The 16,054-nt window shown below is 43.7% G+C and overlaps 3 protein-coding genes across 3 annotated transcripts in view; 2 read left to right on the top strand and 1 right to left on the bottom strand.

Moving 5' to 3' along the window:
- The first annotated feature begins 288 nt into the window (after positions 1 to 288).
- On the top strand, positions 289 to 1,382 carry LOC142578900 (pyridoxal kinase-like). The gene has a single exon (XM_075688576.1). It carries the CDS (start codon positions 401 to 403, stop codon positions 1,307 to 1,309), a length of 909 nt encoding a protein of 302 aa, XP_075544691.1. The 5' UTR covers positions 289 to 400; the 3' UTR covers positions 1,310 to 1,382.
- A 2,519-nt stretch (positions 1,383 to 3,901) lies between these two features.
- wol (Dolichyl-phosphate beta-glucosyltransferase wollknaeuel) lies at positions 3,902 to 10,467 on the bottom strand. Its single transcript, XM_075688574.1, has 9 exons — positions 10,332 to 10,467; positions 9,788 to 9,965; positions 9,568 to 9,614; positions 8,920 to 9,081; positions 8,293 to 8,403; positions 7,816 to 7,875; positions 6,021 to 6,172; positions 5,825 to 5,910; positions 3,902 to 4,161 (listed from the first exon to the last, which is right to left on the bottom strand). The coding sequence occupies exons 1-9, from the start codon at positions 10,401 to 10,403 to the stop codon at positions 4,043 to 4,045; spliced, it is 987 nt and encodes a 328-aa protein (XP_075544689.1). The 5' UTR covers positions 10,404 to 10,467; the 3' UTR covers positions 3,902 to 4,042.
- Positions 10,468 to 10,722: 255 nt separating this feature from the next.
- The window catches only part of l(1)G0020 (RNA cytidine acetyltransferase l(1)G0020), a 42,588-nt gene continuing 37,256 nt past the window's right edge, over positions 10,723 to 16,054 (top strand). The window contains exons 1-5 of the mRNA XM_075688577.1: positions 10,723 to 10,932; positions 11,248 to 11,339; positions 11,737 to 11,859; positions 14,088 to 14,259; positions 14,484 to 14,660. Coding sequence (XP_075544692.1) covers positions 10,825 to 10,932; positions 11,248 to 11,339; positions 11,737 to 11,859; positions 14,088 to 14,259; positions 14,484 to 14,660 — 672 coding nt within the window. The 5' untranslated portion in view covers positions 10,723 to 10,824. The remainder of the gene's footprint in view (positions 10,933 to 11,247; positions 11,340 to 11,736; positions 11,860 to 14,087; positions 14,260 to 14,483; positions 14,661 to 16,054) is intronic.

Below are 16,054 nucleotides of genomic sequence, written 5' to 3'. Positions count from 1 at the left end.
AGTTAAAAGAAACAGCTTCGTAAATTGGAAGTCCCGACAAACTATATTTTCCATCGACACAAGACACGTCGCACCAACATTTGCATCAATAAAATAATTTAAAGTTTAATTGTCTTTGACGAGAGCAGATGAATTCATTTCTTTTTTCTTTAGAGAAACAAGCTTTATTTCTCTCGCTGCATAACAGTTTACTTACTTGATCAGCGGGATTCTTCAACACCACGGTATGTTTATTCTGTTCGGTAAAAAAAAAAAGAAGAGATACACGCTAAACGTAAGCAACAGTATCGAGCAGCGCGCGGACCGCGCAAGCTCGTGCACAACGCACTTCACAAGAGCAGCAAATTTTTAGCTGCTGTACCGGACCTCGCAGCGCATTTACCATCTAGCTGACAGGGCCATGATTTCGATTCAAGACAGCCGCATATTGTCAATCCAGAGTCACGTCGTTTCTGGATACGTAGGAAACAAATGCATCGCTTTCCCGTTACAGATCTTGGGATTCGACGTCGACACGGTGGACACTGTGCAGTTTTCCAACCACACGGGCTACCCAGTCTGGAAAGGCCAGGTGACCGACACCGACGACTTGGAGTCAATGCTGAGTAATCTCGACACGTCTGTCTACTCGCACGTCATGACGGGCTACATTTCATCGGAAGCGCTGCTTGAGCGTGTACGCGACCTCGTCGCCGAAATGAAGAAAGCTAATCCCGAAGTGGTCTATGTGTGCGATCCTGTAATGGGAGACCACGGTTTCCTTTACGTCCCTGCCGAGTTGGTGCCGATCTACAAGAGAGATCTACTCCCGATGGCCGACATTGTGACGCCAAATCAGTTCGAAAGTGAGCTGTTAACTGGCATCACGATCCGTGACGAAGGGGCAGCGCTCGACGCTATGGAAGCACTGCACGTAATGGGCGCCACATCGGTCGTTATTACGTCGACTACGGTGGACAACAACGCCAACACACTGGTAGTGTTCGCCAGTAAGCGCACCGGGGACCGGATGACTTCGCTGCGAGTGGACGTGCCGCGCATAGACGCTCACTTCTGCGGAACGGGCGACCTATTCGCAGCCATCCTAGTCGGCTGGATGACGAAGTCGAACAACAACTTGCGCGTGTCTGTCGAGAAGACAGTGTCTACCATACAAGCAGTGCTAAAGAAGACTTACAGACATGCCCAGAACATGCATGCTGAGTCAGAGCTCAAGTATACCAACCACGAATTGGAGCTACGGCTTGTCCAGAGCAAAGACGAGATAGAGGAGCCACCACAGAACTTCAAATCCGTGGCCCTCACCTAAATTTATGCAACACCACATTTGCGCTGCTTTGCAGAAGTCGGCCAACGGGACAAAGTGTGCCAATAAACATGCCACCCATTACGAAGTTGTGTTTGCCATTACATCATCATCATCCTGGCTACGCCCACTGCAGGGCAAAGGCCTCTCCCATACTTCTCCAACTACCCCGGTCATGTGCTAATTGTGGCCATGTTGTCCCTGCAAACTTCTTAATTTAATCCGTCCACCTAACTTGCTGCCGCCCCTTGCTACGTTTCCCTTCTCTTGGAATCCAGTTCGTAACCCTTAATGACCACCGGTTATCTTCCCCCATTACATGCCCTGCCCATGCCAATTTCTTTTTCTTGATTTCAACTAAGATGTCATTAACACACGTTTGTTCCCTCACCCAATCTGCTCTCTTCTTATCCCTCAACGTTACACCCATCATTCTTCTTTCCATAGCAGGTTGCAGCGTCCTCAGTTTAAGTAGAACCCTTTTCGTAAGCCTCCAGGTTTGCCCCGTAGGCGAGTACTGGTAAGACACAGCTACTATACACTTTTCTCTTGAGGGATAATGGCAACCTGCTCTTCATGATCTGAGAATGCCTGCCAAAGGCATCCCAGCCCATTCTTATTCTTGTATTCATATAGGAGGTTGTGGCCAATCCTTCTCTGGTGAGGGAGTGCGTTGCCAGTTCTGGTCACCGGGATCAAGCTGTACTCCAGGCCTGTTGCAAGTGTTTGTCAAATTTTATTCAGGATTTCAAAAGGTAAGAACAGCAACACAGATTTACAGTGACCCTTCATTCGGAGATGCATGCTGCAAGTGCTGCAGCTGTGTCCAGGCAACCAACTCCCATGTGGTCTTTCACAGTTTCAATGTAAATGGCAAAGATATGGCAAAGAGAAATGGTAGCTTGATAGATCTAAAGACTCACACAACAGCAAATACTATAACTGTGCTTTTCTTTTATTCATTACAGGCCACAAATTGCTGCACTTGTGAGCTGGAATGACTCTATTGCAGTCAAAAGCACAGAGTTCAAAGTACTATCGTGCTCAATACAAGTTGCAGCACTGGCATACACCCATCAGTTCTTTCATTAATGAAAATGACAAGTGCAATTTTTCTTGCAAACAGGGCGCTATCAGTAATCGGAACGGTGATCAGCAAATTGTATGTGTAGGTGCTGCTATGCGGGTACTGTATGGCAGGCCCCCCCCCCCCCCTTACACACACAGATTCTCGCGTTGCAACTCGTATTGAGTGCGATTGTATACGGTCAGCAGCAATGTTGCAACAATTTGCAGCATGAGTGAGTGAGTGCATAAACTTTTATTGGGTGCAGCAAAACGTGATGAAACGTGCACCCGGCTAATCCCACGATGGGACTGACAAGTCTAGCCTGCCGGCCTGATCGCGGACGTGCTAGACGGCCAGAATCTGGTCTTCAAAGACAGGACTTCAGAGGAGGGCGTCCCACTCTTTCTTGGTGAACCTGGGGTCCAACGACCCGCTTTCCCAGAACATGTGAGACAAAGTAGCAGCCTCACCACAGGCCAAACAAGAACAATTCTGGTAAATCTCGGTATATATGCTATTAAGGGGTACCAGATTTGGGTAGGAGTTAGTTTGCAAGAGTCTGAGCATGGCCGCCTGTGGCCTGCTTAGCTTGGAATGAGGCGGCAGGAAAACCCTTCTCTCTAAGTAAAAGAATTAAGTGATTTCATTGTGCATGATAGGAGTGTCTCTGTGTCCGGGGAGAGAGTCGCCCTAACCGAGGGCAGTGTGGTCAGTAAAGCCACGCGCAGCCTCGTGGGCAGACTCATTGAGGTTCAGAGGAACCCCCTCAATCGCCCCGACGTGGGCAGTGTATGGAGCTGTTGCAATGTTTGGCACCTTTCAGAATTTGAACTGCCTGCCAGGCTGCGCGGCCTTTCTGGAATACAAGTATTGTGGTTAAGGGTACTGGCCCACAGAATTCCATCGCCTTTGGCTTAGAAAGGTTCACAGTTCACAAACCTGCATGTTATCTACATTAATGGCCATTCAAGAGTTCTTGAATGGCCACTAAGGTGTCTGAAAACATCCAAGAGTCTGACTGTGGGCAGCTTAGAGATCATAGCTTGCGTGGTGTTGTAAATGGCTTGAAGTTCCATTACTTGACTGCAGGCTTCCTGGTATGTATAACACTAGTGACTGTGCATGAAATTGTGTGTAGGGCTAAGAAATTATATTCAGCATGGATACCTTACTGGGAAGGCCATGAAAGGCTGAGCTATGTATCAAGATATTTCGTGCTTTATTGTCAGTTCCAGCTATAAGATAGCTATTTTTTTTTCTCCCGTAGAAATGAGCAACTTATCCAGAGAACAAAATTACAGAGCATACAAAAAGCATGTGGGCTTTGCAATTCTATAAAGATGACCTGTTACATCACACACAAATTTGTGCACATGTTAACAAAATAATATCAGTCATGTCCCACTTCCTTGCCAACTTGGCACTTTTTGATGAAATTGCCATTATGAAATGTGAAATTGACTTTCTTATTTGTGCTGTCAAACATGCATACTTTCCAAAAATTATTAGACAAGGCTCCCTAGAACTCGCATGACCAAGGTTTATTTTGAAAAAAGCATTTATTTACCTGCGCAGACCATGTTCCAGCACACTGCGCGTCAGAGCATACATATAACAAGAGCGTGTAGAAAAGAGAGCATATAAAAATGAAATGAGACTAGCGTCACTCATTTGAGCTTTTTTGGCTGTGCTGCAATAGACCAAGCACCGATCTTGTACCGTAACCAGATGAGAAAAAGGTCTCGACCCATCTCCACCCATGTCCAGATGGGTACAACTTTCGAGCCTGCAAAAGAGCAGCAAATAAGAATAGCACCTACATTCGCAACACAGTAGTTTTGGTAACGGAAGCAACATCTGAAGGGTATGAACAGCAAGTTCTGAAGTCAAATCATATTATAAATTGAATACTTTCCAAACAAAATGTTAATAGTTCTTGAACAGTGAATTTATTTGTTGTGGGCTTTCAAAGAAGTTCACCCAGGACACGTATAATGTAAGGATTCTTTTTATCATCCACCTTTCAGGACGGGCCGATAAATTAAAATTAAATTCCAGAGTTTTATGTGCCAAAACCACAATCTGATTATGAGGCAAGCCCTTGCGGTGGACTATGAATGATTTCTGACCACCTCAGGTTTTTAATGTGCACTTAAACTTAAGTACACAAGCGTTTTTGCATTTTGCCTTCATCGAAATGCAGCTGCCATGCCATGGCCACTAAGCTACAACTGGCCGATAGTGGTGATAATACAAGCAGAGTATACACTCAAGTGGTAATCTGGTTTATTCAGGATGCAATATGAGGGCCCATGTTCAGCTGCTAACTTTCTTCTATGCTTGTTAATAGCATATGTAAACTTTTGTATCCATCAGGGAACAGATATTCAAGCAAGTGAATCTGGTTTCCGACTAGTACTGCATCAGAAAACAATGTCACGTAATGCTAAATATGAGTGAGCATCTTTTGTTCCTCACGTTTTCTTGCATAGGGAAACAAAAAAGCATTAACCACCCAGAGAGACTATTTGAATTAAGTGGCATTAAAATCTACCAAAAACATATTGTGTCAGGTAAATATGCGAGATATGTCTGAATTACGTGAAATTATGAATAATGAAAGGTTGGATTACTGCAATATGATCACTTTTGATGTGTGCTAGCCAAACTTGTTATCATTACATCACATCTGACACAAAATAGCTTTTTTATGTCCAATATTCGTCATAAGCATATACAGTCAAACCTCATTATAACGAAACTGGATATAACAAAGCAAGTGAAAATTCTCCTTGAAGTCTCCATATATATATATATATATATATATATATATATATATATATATATATAAGCACAAGTTGGCTACTAGACATCTCCAAGATGGCTAGCACCTGATGTGTCCAAGTCGTACACTTCTAGCCATTGTGAAGAATACAGTTTAGACATCTTCAAGGTGGCTAGCACTTGATGTCTCCAAGCCATACACTTCTAACCATTGGGAAGAATTTTACTGAGAAAAAATGTTGAAATTTCGAAGGCATTGCTATGGAGGATCCAGGGAAGGCTCAACGAACTAGGATGGGGGGAGGGGGGGCGACACGGTCAATTTTGTGAGCACGGAGTAATCTATACTGCAGTACATGCAACCATGGTTGTAATGAAGTAACATATATATTAAAGTAATTCTGCCTCCCCCTTTATTAGAACAAAATTTTACTGTATTCGTTAAATGCCAATATCCGCAATAAACATTTCTGATTTGCTTTGTTATATCCATGTTCCATACACAGAGGTTCAAAGAGGGACTGTATTTCAAGAGAGATGGTAGTGCTATACTGACATATTCTTTTACATGTGATACAGTGTAGCTTTCATTCAAGTATAGCAGGGCATAACAGGGGAAATACTAACTCTAGAAGTTCGAAGAAATAGCAGTCAAAAAGACAAACCTTCAATCTCTGTCCAGTGAACAGCAACTTCAGCTATAGGAAACTTCAGTGATTGAGCTATGTACAGGATCTCGACGTCGAAAGCCCTGAAATTAATGTAACTGTGCAGGTTAAAACTGTTGAAGTGCATCGAGCATTGGCAATGCAGCAGAGCGTATTTTCATTTGTAACAAGCAGAAAATGTGGTGTCGCTTACCACCTCTCCACATGCAGCGAGGTGAAGAGGTGTGTTGCTGCTTCCCGGTTGAAGAGCTTGAAACCACATTGTGTGTCCGCAATGCCCCTCACGGTGAAGAGCCAAACAAGGAAATGGAATCCATACATAAGGAATGTCCTAAATATTGACCTCTGCAATGAAGAAATTAAACAGTAGCAAATTAATGATACAGTCAATGCATATTCTTCAGTATTTTAGAATGCCTGCCCAGCTGCACTAAAATTGTCGGATTATTTACAAGACGTCATTTTCCCAGATGCTGTTCACAGTTTAACCTCCTCAGTTGCCTGGTACCAAATTGGGTACATTGATTTTATTCCTTTTCAAAATGAACTCAGAAGCGATTATGCAACATATTCATTTCAAATATAGTAAAATGCATGTGAAATTGTGTGGAATTAGTTTAAGCGTATTATGGCGGTCAGATTTTATGAAAATGTCAAAAAATTTGGTTCAAACCATTGTGTTGTCATCGGTGCCGAAAAGCACCCATGAGGTATCTTTCAAATACTGCGCGTTGACAGGAAAATCGAGGATGCAGCATCGACATGCATTACTACCACACAATGTTACTCAGTTAATGTCCAATTTTCCAGACGCCCGATTTGTCGGACATGCCCGATAATTCTGACACCTTTGCGGCACCGCCATGTACCCCATAGGGTCAATTTATGTATAAGAACTTGTGAAATTTCGGACGCAAGGGCCCTTTTCCGTCTGATTTTTTTTACTTTTCATCATGTCCGAAGGTCCGAAACGACAATAATCAAAGCCACCATCGCCGCCATTATGAATACTTCGCCGCCTCGAACCGGCGCTCTCGCATGCAGATCTGGTGGCAGTCATAGCCACCACTGTGGTAATGCTACGCCTAGCTAGCTACTTCGACCTTTGCTACCAAGCGTCTTGCTGTTCGGTGCTGTGTTTTTTATTGAAACACTTCGCCGCCATTAGCAACAGCGCCGACTCCGCCTTTTTAGTTCTTACTTTGAAGCTCAAAAAGCACGATGCAATGCATAATGTCAGTTTGAGAAAGTCAGCTTCGCCCCAGTACAGCGGTGTTACACGATGTAGCATGTGCAAAGTATTTCGGTGAAGCATACCATGAGTAGGAAGGGGCAATTGTCATGGGACACGGTATGTATTCCACACGCATGTACCCGCCGTCTCCTATCACAGTACGAGATACCTCTGAAAAGGTATGCTGGCAGGCCTTTAGAGTTTTTCGGACATGCCTGTGGCGTTTTGAGCCCTTGGAGGCAGTAAAAGGCCCATATTCATTTTTTTTTTCAAAGTGCCTGATTTTTTGTCCATTTTCCCGACCCCTAGGGAGTCCAAAAAATCAGATGTTGATTGTACATTATCCTCTTTGTGCTTAGATCAATAAAAATGGCTTTTACAAGGATCATGAGGAGGCGGTTACTTTCTTTACTTTCATGGCGATGCTGCCTTAAACACCTAACTAGGGAACTGAAGTGTTTTTTTCAAGTTCGTAACATACCAGTCGGTAATAAGAGCAGACTTGAAAAGCAATTAATTTTCTGAGTAATCTTAGAGCCTGACGAGGTTGCAGGGCACACTCAGGGAGATGAGAACCTTTTTTCAGTGCTTGATGAAAAAGCAGAAGAGCAGCAGCAACACATGCCCAAGGTAGTTGGTGCGCTAACAATGACAAATACTATAAACTGTAGGACACTATTGAAGCCCGTGACTTTCAGCATGATGAGGCAGGTATCATAAATATACAGGAGGTCACCATCCAAGTCGAACTTACCTCGGCGATGCTATCCTTCTCCAGATGTGCACGTGAACCAACTACCACCACGTTAGTGCTCTACAGGAAGAATAATAAGTGTTTATAGGAGGAGCAGGCAGGACATGCTTTTGAATTTTGACATTCTAGGAACATTCCGACAACTAGGTGTCAAATTGGGAATATTCTTCTATTTCTATTCAAGAAAGTAAAACATGGCAGCGACAGTTCAGTTATTAAGCTCAACTTGCGTGCTTAAATGCCCGAGAATTGTTTGGGGTAAACTATCAAAGGTGTAGCAACAACCAAATCTTACACAGTACACACAGAATGAACATCACCAGACCATTTGCAAAATCCTATAGTAGTAGGCATCCCATAACAAATGAGACAGTTTGCCTGTGGCTTTTACATTTCCTTTTTTGCTTACTAATGAATTATGAACAAATTACTACTACTACCTCTACTACTTAAAAGCAGGGCAAATTATAAGCTTGCCTGTTTGAGCAGCTCATTTGCCACTTCTTCAAGCTTGTCCAGGTCAGAGAACTGTGTTGCACCATCGGCATCTGCAAAAAGCAGGTGCCTCCCTCTGGCGCTAAGCATCCCCTGGAATGAGACCATTGTCAGTGGCACTATTTCTAGCCGTGCATGACTGTTTAGAAGTTACTGATTTGCAGATGCTATTATTAGCAATGTAACCATTAATGCTGCATTGTATTAGGACTCGTACATGCTCTCCAAGGCAGATAATGTCTCCTGAACCCATAACTGATAATAGTACTGTTATTGCTCACTCACAGCGAATATCTTGACGGAGAAGGATCAGGAGAACTTTTGCTTTAATTGGCTTTGCTACCAATTGACTTTGTAGATATCCTGGCATGATGTTTACCATCATTTCTCATCCACCACTTTTTTTTTGCAAATCCCATTTTGACTAGTACTTTAATATGTGCACAGTTTGACGTTTGTTGGGCTGCAATACAAACACACTTCTTTTACAGCCGAAATAACATTTTTTAGGGCTTCCCTTGTAATACCATGATGTGGCACAGTGAGTATGTGACAAAGTTAGCAAACAGTGTGTGCATGTGTTTTATGGACCAAAGGAACATTACAAACCAGGCGCACAGCACCACCCTTTCCACGGTTCTTGGCCAGTGTTAGGACCCGGACCTTCTCTGTTCCATACTTGAGGCTGTACTGCATACCAACAGACGTCGTTCGATCCCGGCTTCCATCATCGACGATGATCACTTCATAGGTGAAGTTTGGATCCCTCTTCTATAATGTAGAAAATATTAGGTACTGTCAAAAAAGCTGGTGAAAGACAAAAGGTTAAAAAAAAAAGCTAACAAGAAGGACCAACATTTACTTGGAGGTAAAACAAAGGAATGAGTTTTAACTTTGTTACTGTTGATGTTATGACTCTCAAAAGGCTATCAACATTCGTACTAGTAGTCATCATATAGCGAGCAAATTGAATGTCATGAATTTTCACACACACTCAGCCAAAGCAACCGTGCATCGTGTAGGCATCAAACAGCAAGTGCCAAAGCTGAAGCAGTGGCATTTCGATGTGAGCAACTTTCAGATTGTGAGAACATGATCTGGGCGAAATGAAAAGAAAAATAGCAATCGGACATCGAGCTTGCAGACCTTCACGTTTAACTAAACAACAGTTGGTATGCTATGTCAGAACGATTCACCAGCTGCGCCAAGCGCTTTTGCCTTGAACGCCGTGCAGTACCGACACCGCTGTTTTCATACCTGCCTGGCCTCCAGATACTCCAGGCACTCGTCGAGCATAGGGGGAACTAGAAGAGAAAGAAAGAAATTGAGAGAGAGGAGAAAAGAAAAAGAAAACAGCGATGAAATAACACAATTAAATGACAGCGATGTGACAGGTATCTTGAAGTTTCTTTCACAGAGGTCACAGGACGAGTATATCTCGAAAATGAGCATTACTTAAATGATCTGCTTTACTTACGACGCTTCTCCTCTTCGTATGCAGGGACGATAACGGAGAGATCGATGCTTGGTTCATCTCTGAGATGAGGGTACTGAAAACTTTGGCCGGGTTGTGAAGGATCCTTGAAATTGAATTCTTCGGAGTACCGAATAATTAGCGGTATTCTCGATGAGGTGGCATAGAGAAAGACGCACAGCTGCAAACAACGAATGAAGAAAGAGAGAGAGAGAGAAAGAGAGAAATGATCAAGTGTCATATAGACAAACGTCAGTAGCAGTGAACTTGCCAGTCGGCAACGATTTAAAGAACTGCAAGTAGACGACGCTGTACCAAGAAAACACAGCGATGGAACATCAAATAGCTTTAAGACACGGCGCGTCAACTACAAAACCGGCGTGCGAAGCAGTAAGCCGCAACCACTCAAATGCTTTCAGAACGAGCAACGCAAGCGTTTTACAAGTCAAAAGTTCTTTGAGCAGTTGTTTGCTGCATGCGAGGTTATTTTCTTATTTTTTAAACACGGCACAAAAGGAAGCACATACAGAAATAAGTGAATACTTACCACCGCAAATATAAATCCCGCCAACAATAACAAATACCCAAACGCGGACCACCAGTCCACGTAGTCCCACATTGCAAGACGGATCACGCACGGCAGACAGGAACCGAAAGGAACCAAGAAAACGGAAGCGAACGGAAGCTTGCTAAAGTTAGGTAGAACATAGAGAGATACAACAAAACAAAAGTCGCGAAAGAAGTGTTTGCGCGCGCTACCGCTTCTGTGCAAACTGATGCAAAAATTGCAGCTTAAACAATTTATTGATTGTGTATTATTACCATCTCATTATTTTACAAAGATTGTTTCAAAATTATATATTTAAACATTTATAAGGTGTTCTATATTTATTAGGAGATGGCTCAAGTGGAGTGAAAACAGGTATTGCGTCACTTGTAAATCATGGCCCTGTCTGTCTAGCACGCTGTCCAGCGTGCATATCACCTGTAACGTGCACGTGTAGTGTCTGTCGTACGGCCGCATGCGATAAATACCGGCAATGACACGCAAGAAAATAGATAATCGGATACGTGTGCTCATTGAAAATGGCGTTCACACTGGCCACCGAACAATGTTTGTCATCGTCGGCGAAAAGGGCCGCGACCAGGTAAATGCATTCGCTAGAATTGTGCAACTCTTTCTGCGCGGCTATGTGTGCGCTCTCACCACTTTTATTCGCATTTGTCCCGACATGTGCAAAAGAAATGTGCGCTTTGATATTTCGATGCCTACGAAGTTCGATTGGATGCGTTACTTTATCGCACACATGGGAGAAATTGATGGAGCCCCGACTAATCTCAACGAGTCGGCTCACGACGCTGCAGCTGGTGAAACGGAATAACGGAAGAGAAATGAATCCTTCGCGGTGCTTGCGTTGTGCGATGCGTGTGCTAATAATTTGCCCTATGTTTTTCGCGCAAAGGTTGTCATACTCCACCACATGCTTTCCAAGACTACGGTCAAAGCTCGGCCCTCTGTGCTGTGGTGCTACAAGAAGGAGCTGGGATTTAGCTCGTAAGTAACATCTCCTTTGTAATCGCTGTGTCATAGCACTTGCAGAGCTCTGGCGGATATTTCTAGGTGATATAATGTCAAGTGATTAAACTTCAACAGTTTCATGCGTGACAGTTAGCTAAACCTCTTGTGCAGTCGTTCTATTTCCACAGACCATTCAAGTCGCCTGCCAGATTACATAACTTGATCTTTAACTAGTATGTATCTTTGTATTATTACCTCTGGCAGATAATGTAAGAATAAAGCATTGCAACTATTTACATCTTACTACCAGCTTGCTTGATGTTCCTAAATTGCAATATTATAAATTGTGTGTTCGTTGGTGTTAAAGTGTGCTATGGATATACTGAACTTGTATTGATGAGCGTTATATAACACAATTTCACTCTATCTTTAGGCATAGAAAAAAGCGAATGAGGCAACTTCAGAAGAAAATCAAGAGTGGAAAATTGGATGTCAATGAGGAAGACCCATTTGAGTTGTTCATTGCAGCAACAAATATCCGCTACTGCTATTACCAGTAAGTCACTGTTTTTTGCATTCTACTTTAATTAGTTCTGATGCAGTAAGTATTAGTGCATCCCCTAGAAAGACTGTGCGCAGCCAGAATGCTATCTCTAAGGTCCATCGAGACCTTGCAAGTTCCTAGACAAGATATTGCAGATGCTGCAGTATTCTTGCAGGTTTTCATATTATAGCAGTCTTGAAGGCTTTTTCAACCGGCCATTGTTGCTTAGTGGCTATGATGTTGGGCTGCTAAGCACGAGGTCGCGGGATCGAATCCTGGCCACGGTGGCCGCACTTCGGTAGTGGCAAAATGCGAAGACACCCGTGTACTTAGATTTTGGTGCATGTTAAAGGTGAATAAGAGAGCCCTGCGATTACCCTTATATATGAAGACCATGAGGCTCATGCTGTTGGGCATGCACAGCACTTTGAAGAGATTGCCGAGGCACGAGAGAGAGCTCAATACATCAGACTCTCCACCACTCAGTCCGGAAGACAAATCTTGAAGAGGGTAGGCATCTCACCCGCCACAGTTGAAGGTAAGTACTGTGAGATACAGAGAAAGCTGAGGGATTGCATCATGGTCATGCTCGTTTCGAGGAACATACACCCAGTACACAGTGTGGGCAGGTGAGCCAAAGCCCTGCTCGAGAAAGCCAGGGAACGAGTAGAACACAGTTTCGTCAATGCGGTGTTCAAACTCGGCAGGCAAGCATTCACCGCGGTCTGCCTGGATAGTAGAGGAAACGTCACGAATTCCGTGTCTCTATATACAACGGATCCAGAGACGGCCGAACAAGTAACCGTCGCCCTGGCACTGCTGGATGGCAAGAGAACCAGAATACAGTGACGTGAGGGCGGCAGTGAGAGCCTTTGCTAAGGGCTCACTGTTTCACTGATCCTCCGTGGCAAGGATGTTAACCCGCTCACAATCATTTGGTTTCTCGCACACGTGGCAGAAATTGATGGAGCCCCAACTAATCTCAACAAGTTGGCTCACGACGCTGCGCGAGGGCTTAGAGATTGCGTAGTGCTAGGGCAGCCAGGCTTGGAGGTTATGTACTGCAGAGACCATCTTCTCTCATACAACGAACTTGCGGAACACTTTTGCTTGGCGTGCAGATCATATACGCCTTCACACATAAAGCTGAACAGACCCCAAGCTCTCATCCTGAGGCTCTTGCAGACGGAAACCTATCCAATCCCTCGTTAATGAGCAGAATATTTCGCGATGCCTTGGCTTCATATGCTTGCCCTCAATGCGGTAGCATAGCAGACTTAGAACATGTGCTCTGGCGGTGCTCCACGTTACGCAGCGACAAGGACAACACCAAAGAGCATTGGGACGTGTCTCTCCGTAGCCCCGAACTAGAAGAATAGACATGGGCAGTCCATTGGGCCCGTGATGCGGCCGAGATGCTAGGCCTTTTGGTCCCGACATGGGAGCGGCCTGCCTCGGGCTAGGAATCTGGTGCAACCTGAAGGACCTGAATGAAGTGTTTTCATACTGTACCATACCCCACTATGGCATGCCTCATAATCAGAAAGTGGTTTTGGCACGTAAAACTCCATAATTAATAAATGCTTCTTCAGAGAAATCTTAGTAAGCCTTACAATAATCCTACAGGCTGTGTTAGTTTCTTGCTCATTGACAAATGCAGTAAATGCTATTGCACTTCATATAGTGCTGTGGATCAGTTCACTTTAGCACTAATTAAAATACTAATATCAAACTGTTCATGCTCACAATGATGGATCAGTGTGCATCTGTGCAAGCATTGAGCTGGCTGTGTACTACTGTAGTTCTGTTTGTCTCCTGTAAATTCCTTTTGCTTTCTGTGTGTAAATATGGTTTATATACTAGATAGATTTTCATTCTTGTTACAATACTGAATGCAGCTGGGCCAACCAGCCTGCTGGCTCTGTTGAATAAGTGAAAATGCACTGAAAACTGTAGCTTCGAGACCCACATAATAGTTATCACGATTCTTGTCTTTGTATATATGTGGGTAATTGGATGTCTTTGAGCGTGTCATTATCATCGTGCCACTGGTCTAGTTCTTGGCAGATAGCGCTTTGTGTTATATCCAAATGCAGGACAAATGACAATTCATGTTTGACTGTTAACACTTCTTTATGTACAATATGTGTGTGGTCAGTATAACGTAAGCCTCTAACATATTGCCCAGACAATAAGGTGTCCTATGCGTGATCAGGCTTATGTGCTTTCTCTTTATATAGTGAGACACATAAGATACTTGGAAACACTTATGGAATGTTGGTTCTTCAAGACTTTGAGGCCATGACCCCCAACATATTGGCCAGAACTATAGAGACCATTGAAGGAGGTGGCCTTGTTGTCCTGCTGCTACAGTCAATCACATCATTACGGCAGCTTTACACACTTACTATGGTAAGTTCTTCTCTTTGCAGCCTCTCTCGTACTGTGAAAAGTGTACAAAGGAGCTAGCATATCTAAGAGGAATACTGGTAAATGATAATGACTTGTCATTTCAACTAAGCTCAGTGAACTTCTCTTTTCAAAGAGTTCTTTTAGAAAATTGAGGCCTGCACACTTAGCTACAAAGACAGACAAAATAAAAAAAGTTACTTGCTCTTTGCACTATCTTTCTGCAGGACGTTCATGCACGATACCGTACGGAAGCTCACAAAGACGTTGTGGGACGCTTCAACGAACGTTTCATTCTATCGTTGAGTTCTTGCGAGTCCTGCCTTGTGGTAGACGATCAGCTGAACATTTTGCCAATTTCATCGTTTGCAGCAAACATCAGCCCTGTATCTCGAGCTGCTGAGGTAAGCCTGGGTACTCTTTACTGGTAACAAGTGGTGTTTTATAGTTATTTATGTCTGCAGCTGTAACCACAGTGTTCATGTAATGTGCAATTTTTATATATTTTATGATTGCATCAATTTGCTTTAGCTTACGTAATATTTATATTGGAAAATTTGCTATGATCTTGTTGCTGTAGGGACCGTTTAATAATTACCGAGTCTTTTGAAACCTTAATTTTCAGCTTTTTTTTTTTTCCCCTGAAGCTGCTGAACAAGTTGTGGGGCCTCTCATACAATAAAATGCTCTATGGGCACTTCTCTTAGCAGTAGACACTACTACCACACTTGGTTAGCAGAAACTGTAAGCCAAAGTGGAGAACCATAGGACTTTATCAAGTGTGCGTTTGCATCATTATTTATTTTGTTATTAATGCCTACTCACAAACGAGACAAGTGCCTTTCCTTCGTTATTCTTTCTGTCCCTCTGTCTATGTACGCGCTGTAGGTGATGCTTGCAATGAGTATTACTGTTTATCGAGTTCATCAATTGCTGCAAAGTAGGGTCATTTTCTGTGCAAGTTGATGATGTGTGCTTTCTTAAAGAAGCGTTGATTTATCATATACAGTCGAACCCAGATATATTGAATTCGAAGGGGATAGGAAAATATTTCGATATAGCGAAAATTTGATATACAGATATAGGCTAAATAAAACAGCACTTGCGATCATAACATATTGTGGCTTACCGATTGGAACAGCCGCGAATCACGCAACCACGAATCACGCATGCAATATGAAAGCGCTTTATTTCATAGAAAAAAATAAAACTACGTTTGGGCTGCTTTTTCCTCTGGGAAATGAAGTTGAAAACACTAGTCTCGATCTTCTCGAGACTGTCCAGGTGCGAGAGCCCAGTGCCTTCCATTTTGCCGCAACAGCGCCAAATCAGGCTGAACGCTGACGCCAGTTCAGTGGCTGTGCACGGACATGTTTCTTCGAAAACACAGTTGCCCTCGTCGTTGCTGGAATTGCCGTCTTGAACGCCAGCTATTCCGGCCACAATGTCCTCATCAGCGAGGTTGGCTACCGCTTGAACTTTGCTGTCAGCGTTAATGAAGTCCTCAGCGGTCACTTCGGACGGGAGGGCCCCGGAAAAATTGGACAGGTCACGAAATGCATCCTCCAAGCACTCATCGTCATCTAAAGCTTCCGGACATTCATCTCCGGCCACTTCAAGGCCTGCCTTGCCGAAACGGTTGGCTACTGTGGCCTGCTTCACATCGCCCCAAGTGCCCGTAATCATCTGGATCGCGCCGAGCAGGTCAATCTTGAGACCCATGCGGAAGTTTACGAGGAGCCGTTGAATAAGTCGCTTCGTGTAGCCTACCTTGAATGCCTTTATGATACCCTGGTCG

Source organism: Dermacentor variabilis, chromosome 4, assembly GCF_050947875.1.
Source record: "Dermacentor variabilis isolate Ectoservices chromosome 4, ASM5094787v1, whole genome shotgun sequence".
Classification (NCBI taxonomy): domain Eukaryota; kingdom Metazoa; phylum Arthropoda; class Arachnida; order Ixodida; family Ixodidae; genus Dermacentor; species Dermacentor variabilis.
This window is presented reverse-complemented; position numbering and strand designations above follow the sequence as displayed.

Excerpts from the sequence above, each read along its gene's own strand:
- LOC142578900 (XM_075688576.1), top strand. The coding sequence starts at position 401 with ATGATTTCGATTCAAGACAGCCGCATATTGTCAATCCAGAGTCACGTC.
- wol (XM_075688574.1), bottom strand. The coding sequence starts at position 10,403 with ATGTGGGACTACGTGGACTGGTGGTCCGCGTTTGGGTATTTGTTATTG. Across the intron at positions 8,404-8,919 it reads AGGGTGGTGCTGTGCGCCTG|GGGATGCTTAGCGCCAGAGG; the intron begins GTTTGTAATGTT and ends GTCTCATTCCAG. Across the intron at positions 5,911-6,020 it reads TCGCTGCATGTGGAGAGGTG|GGCTTTCGACGTCGAGATCC; the intron begins GTAAGCGACACC and ends CATTAATTTCAG.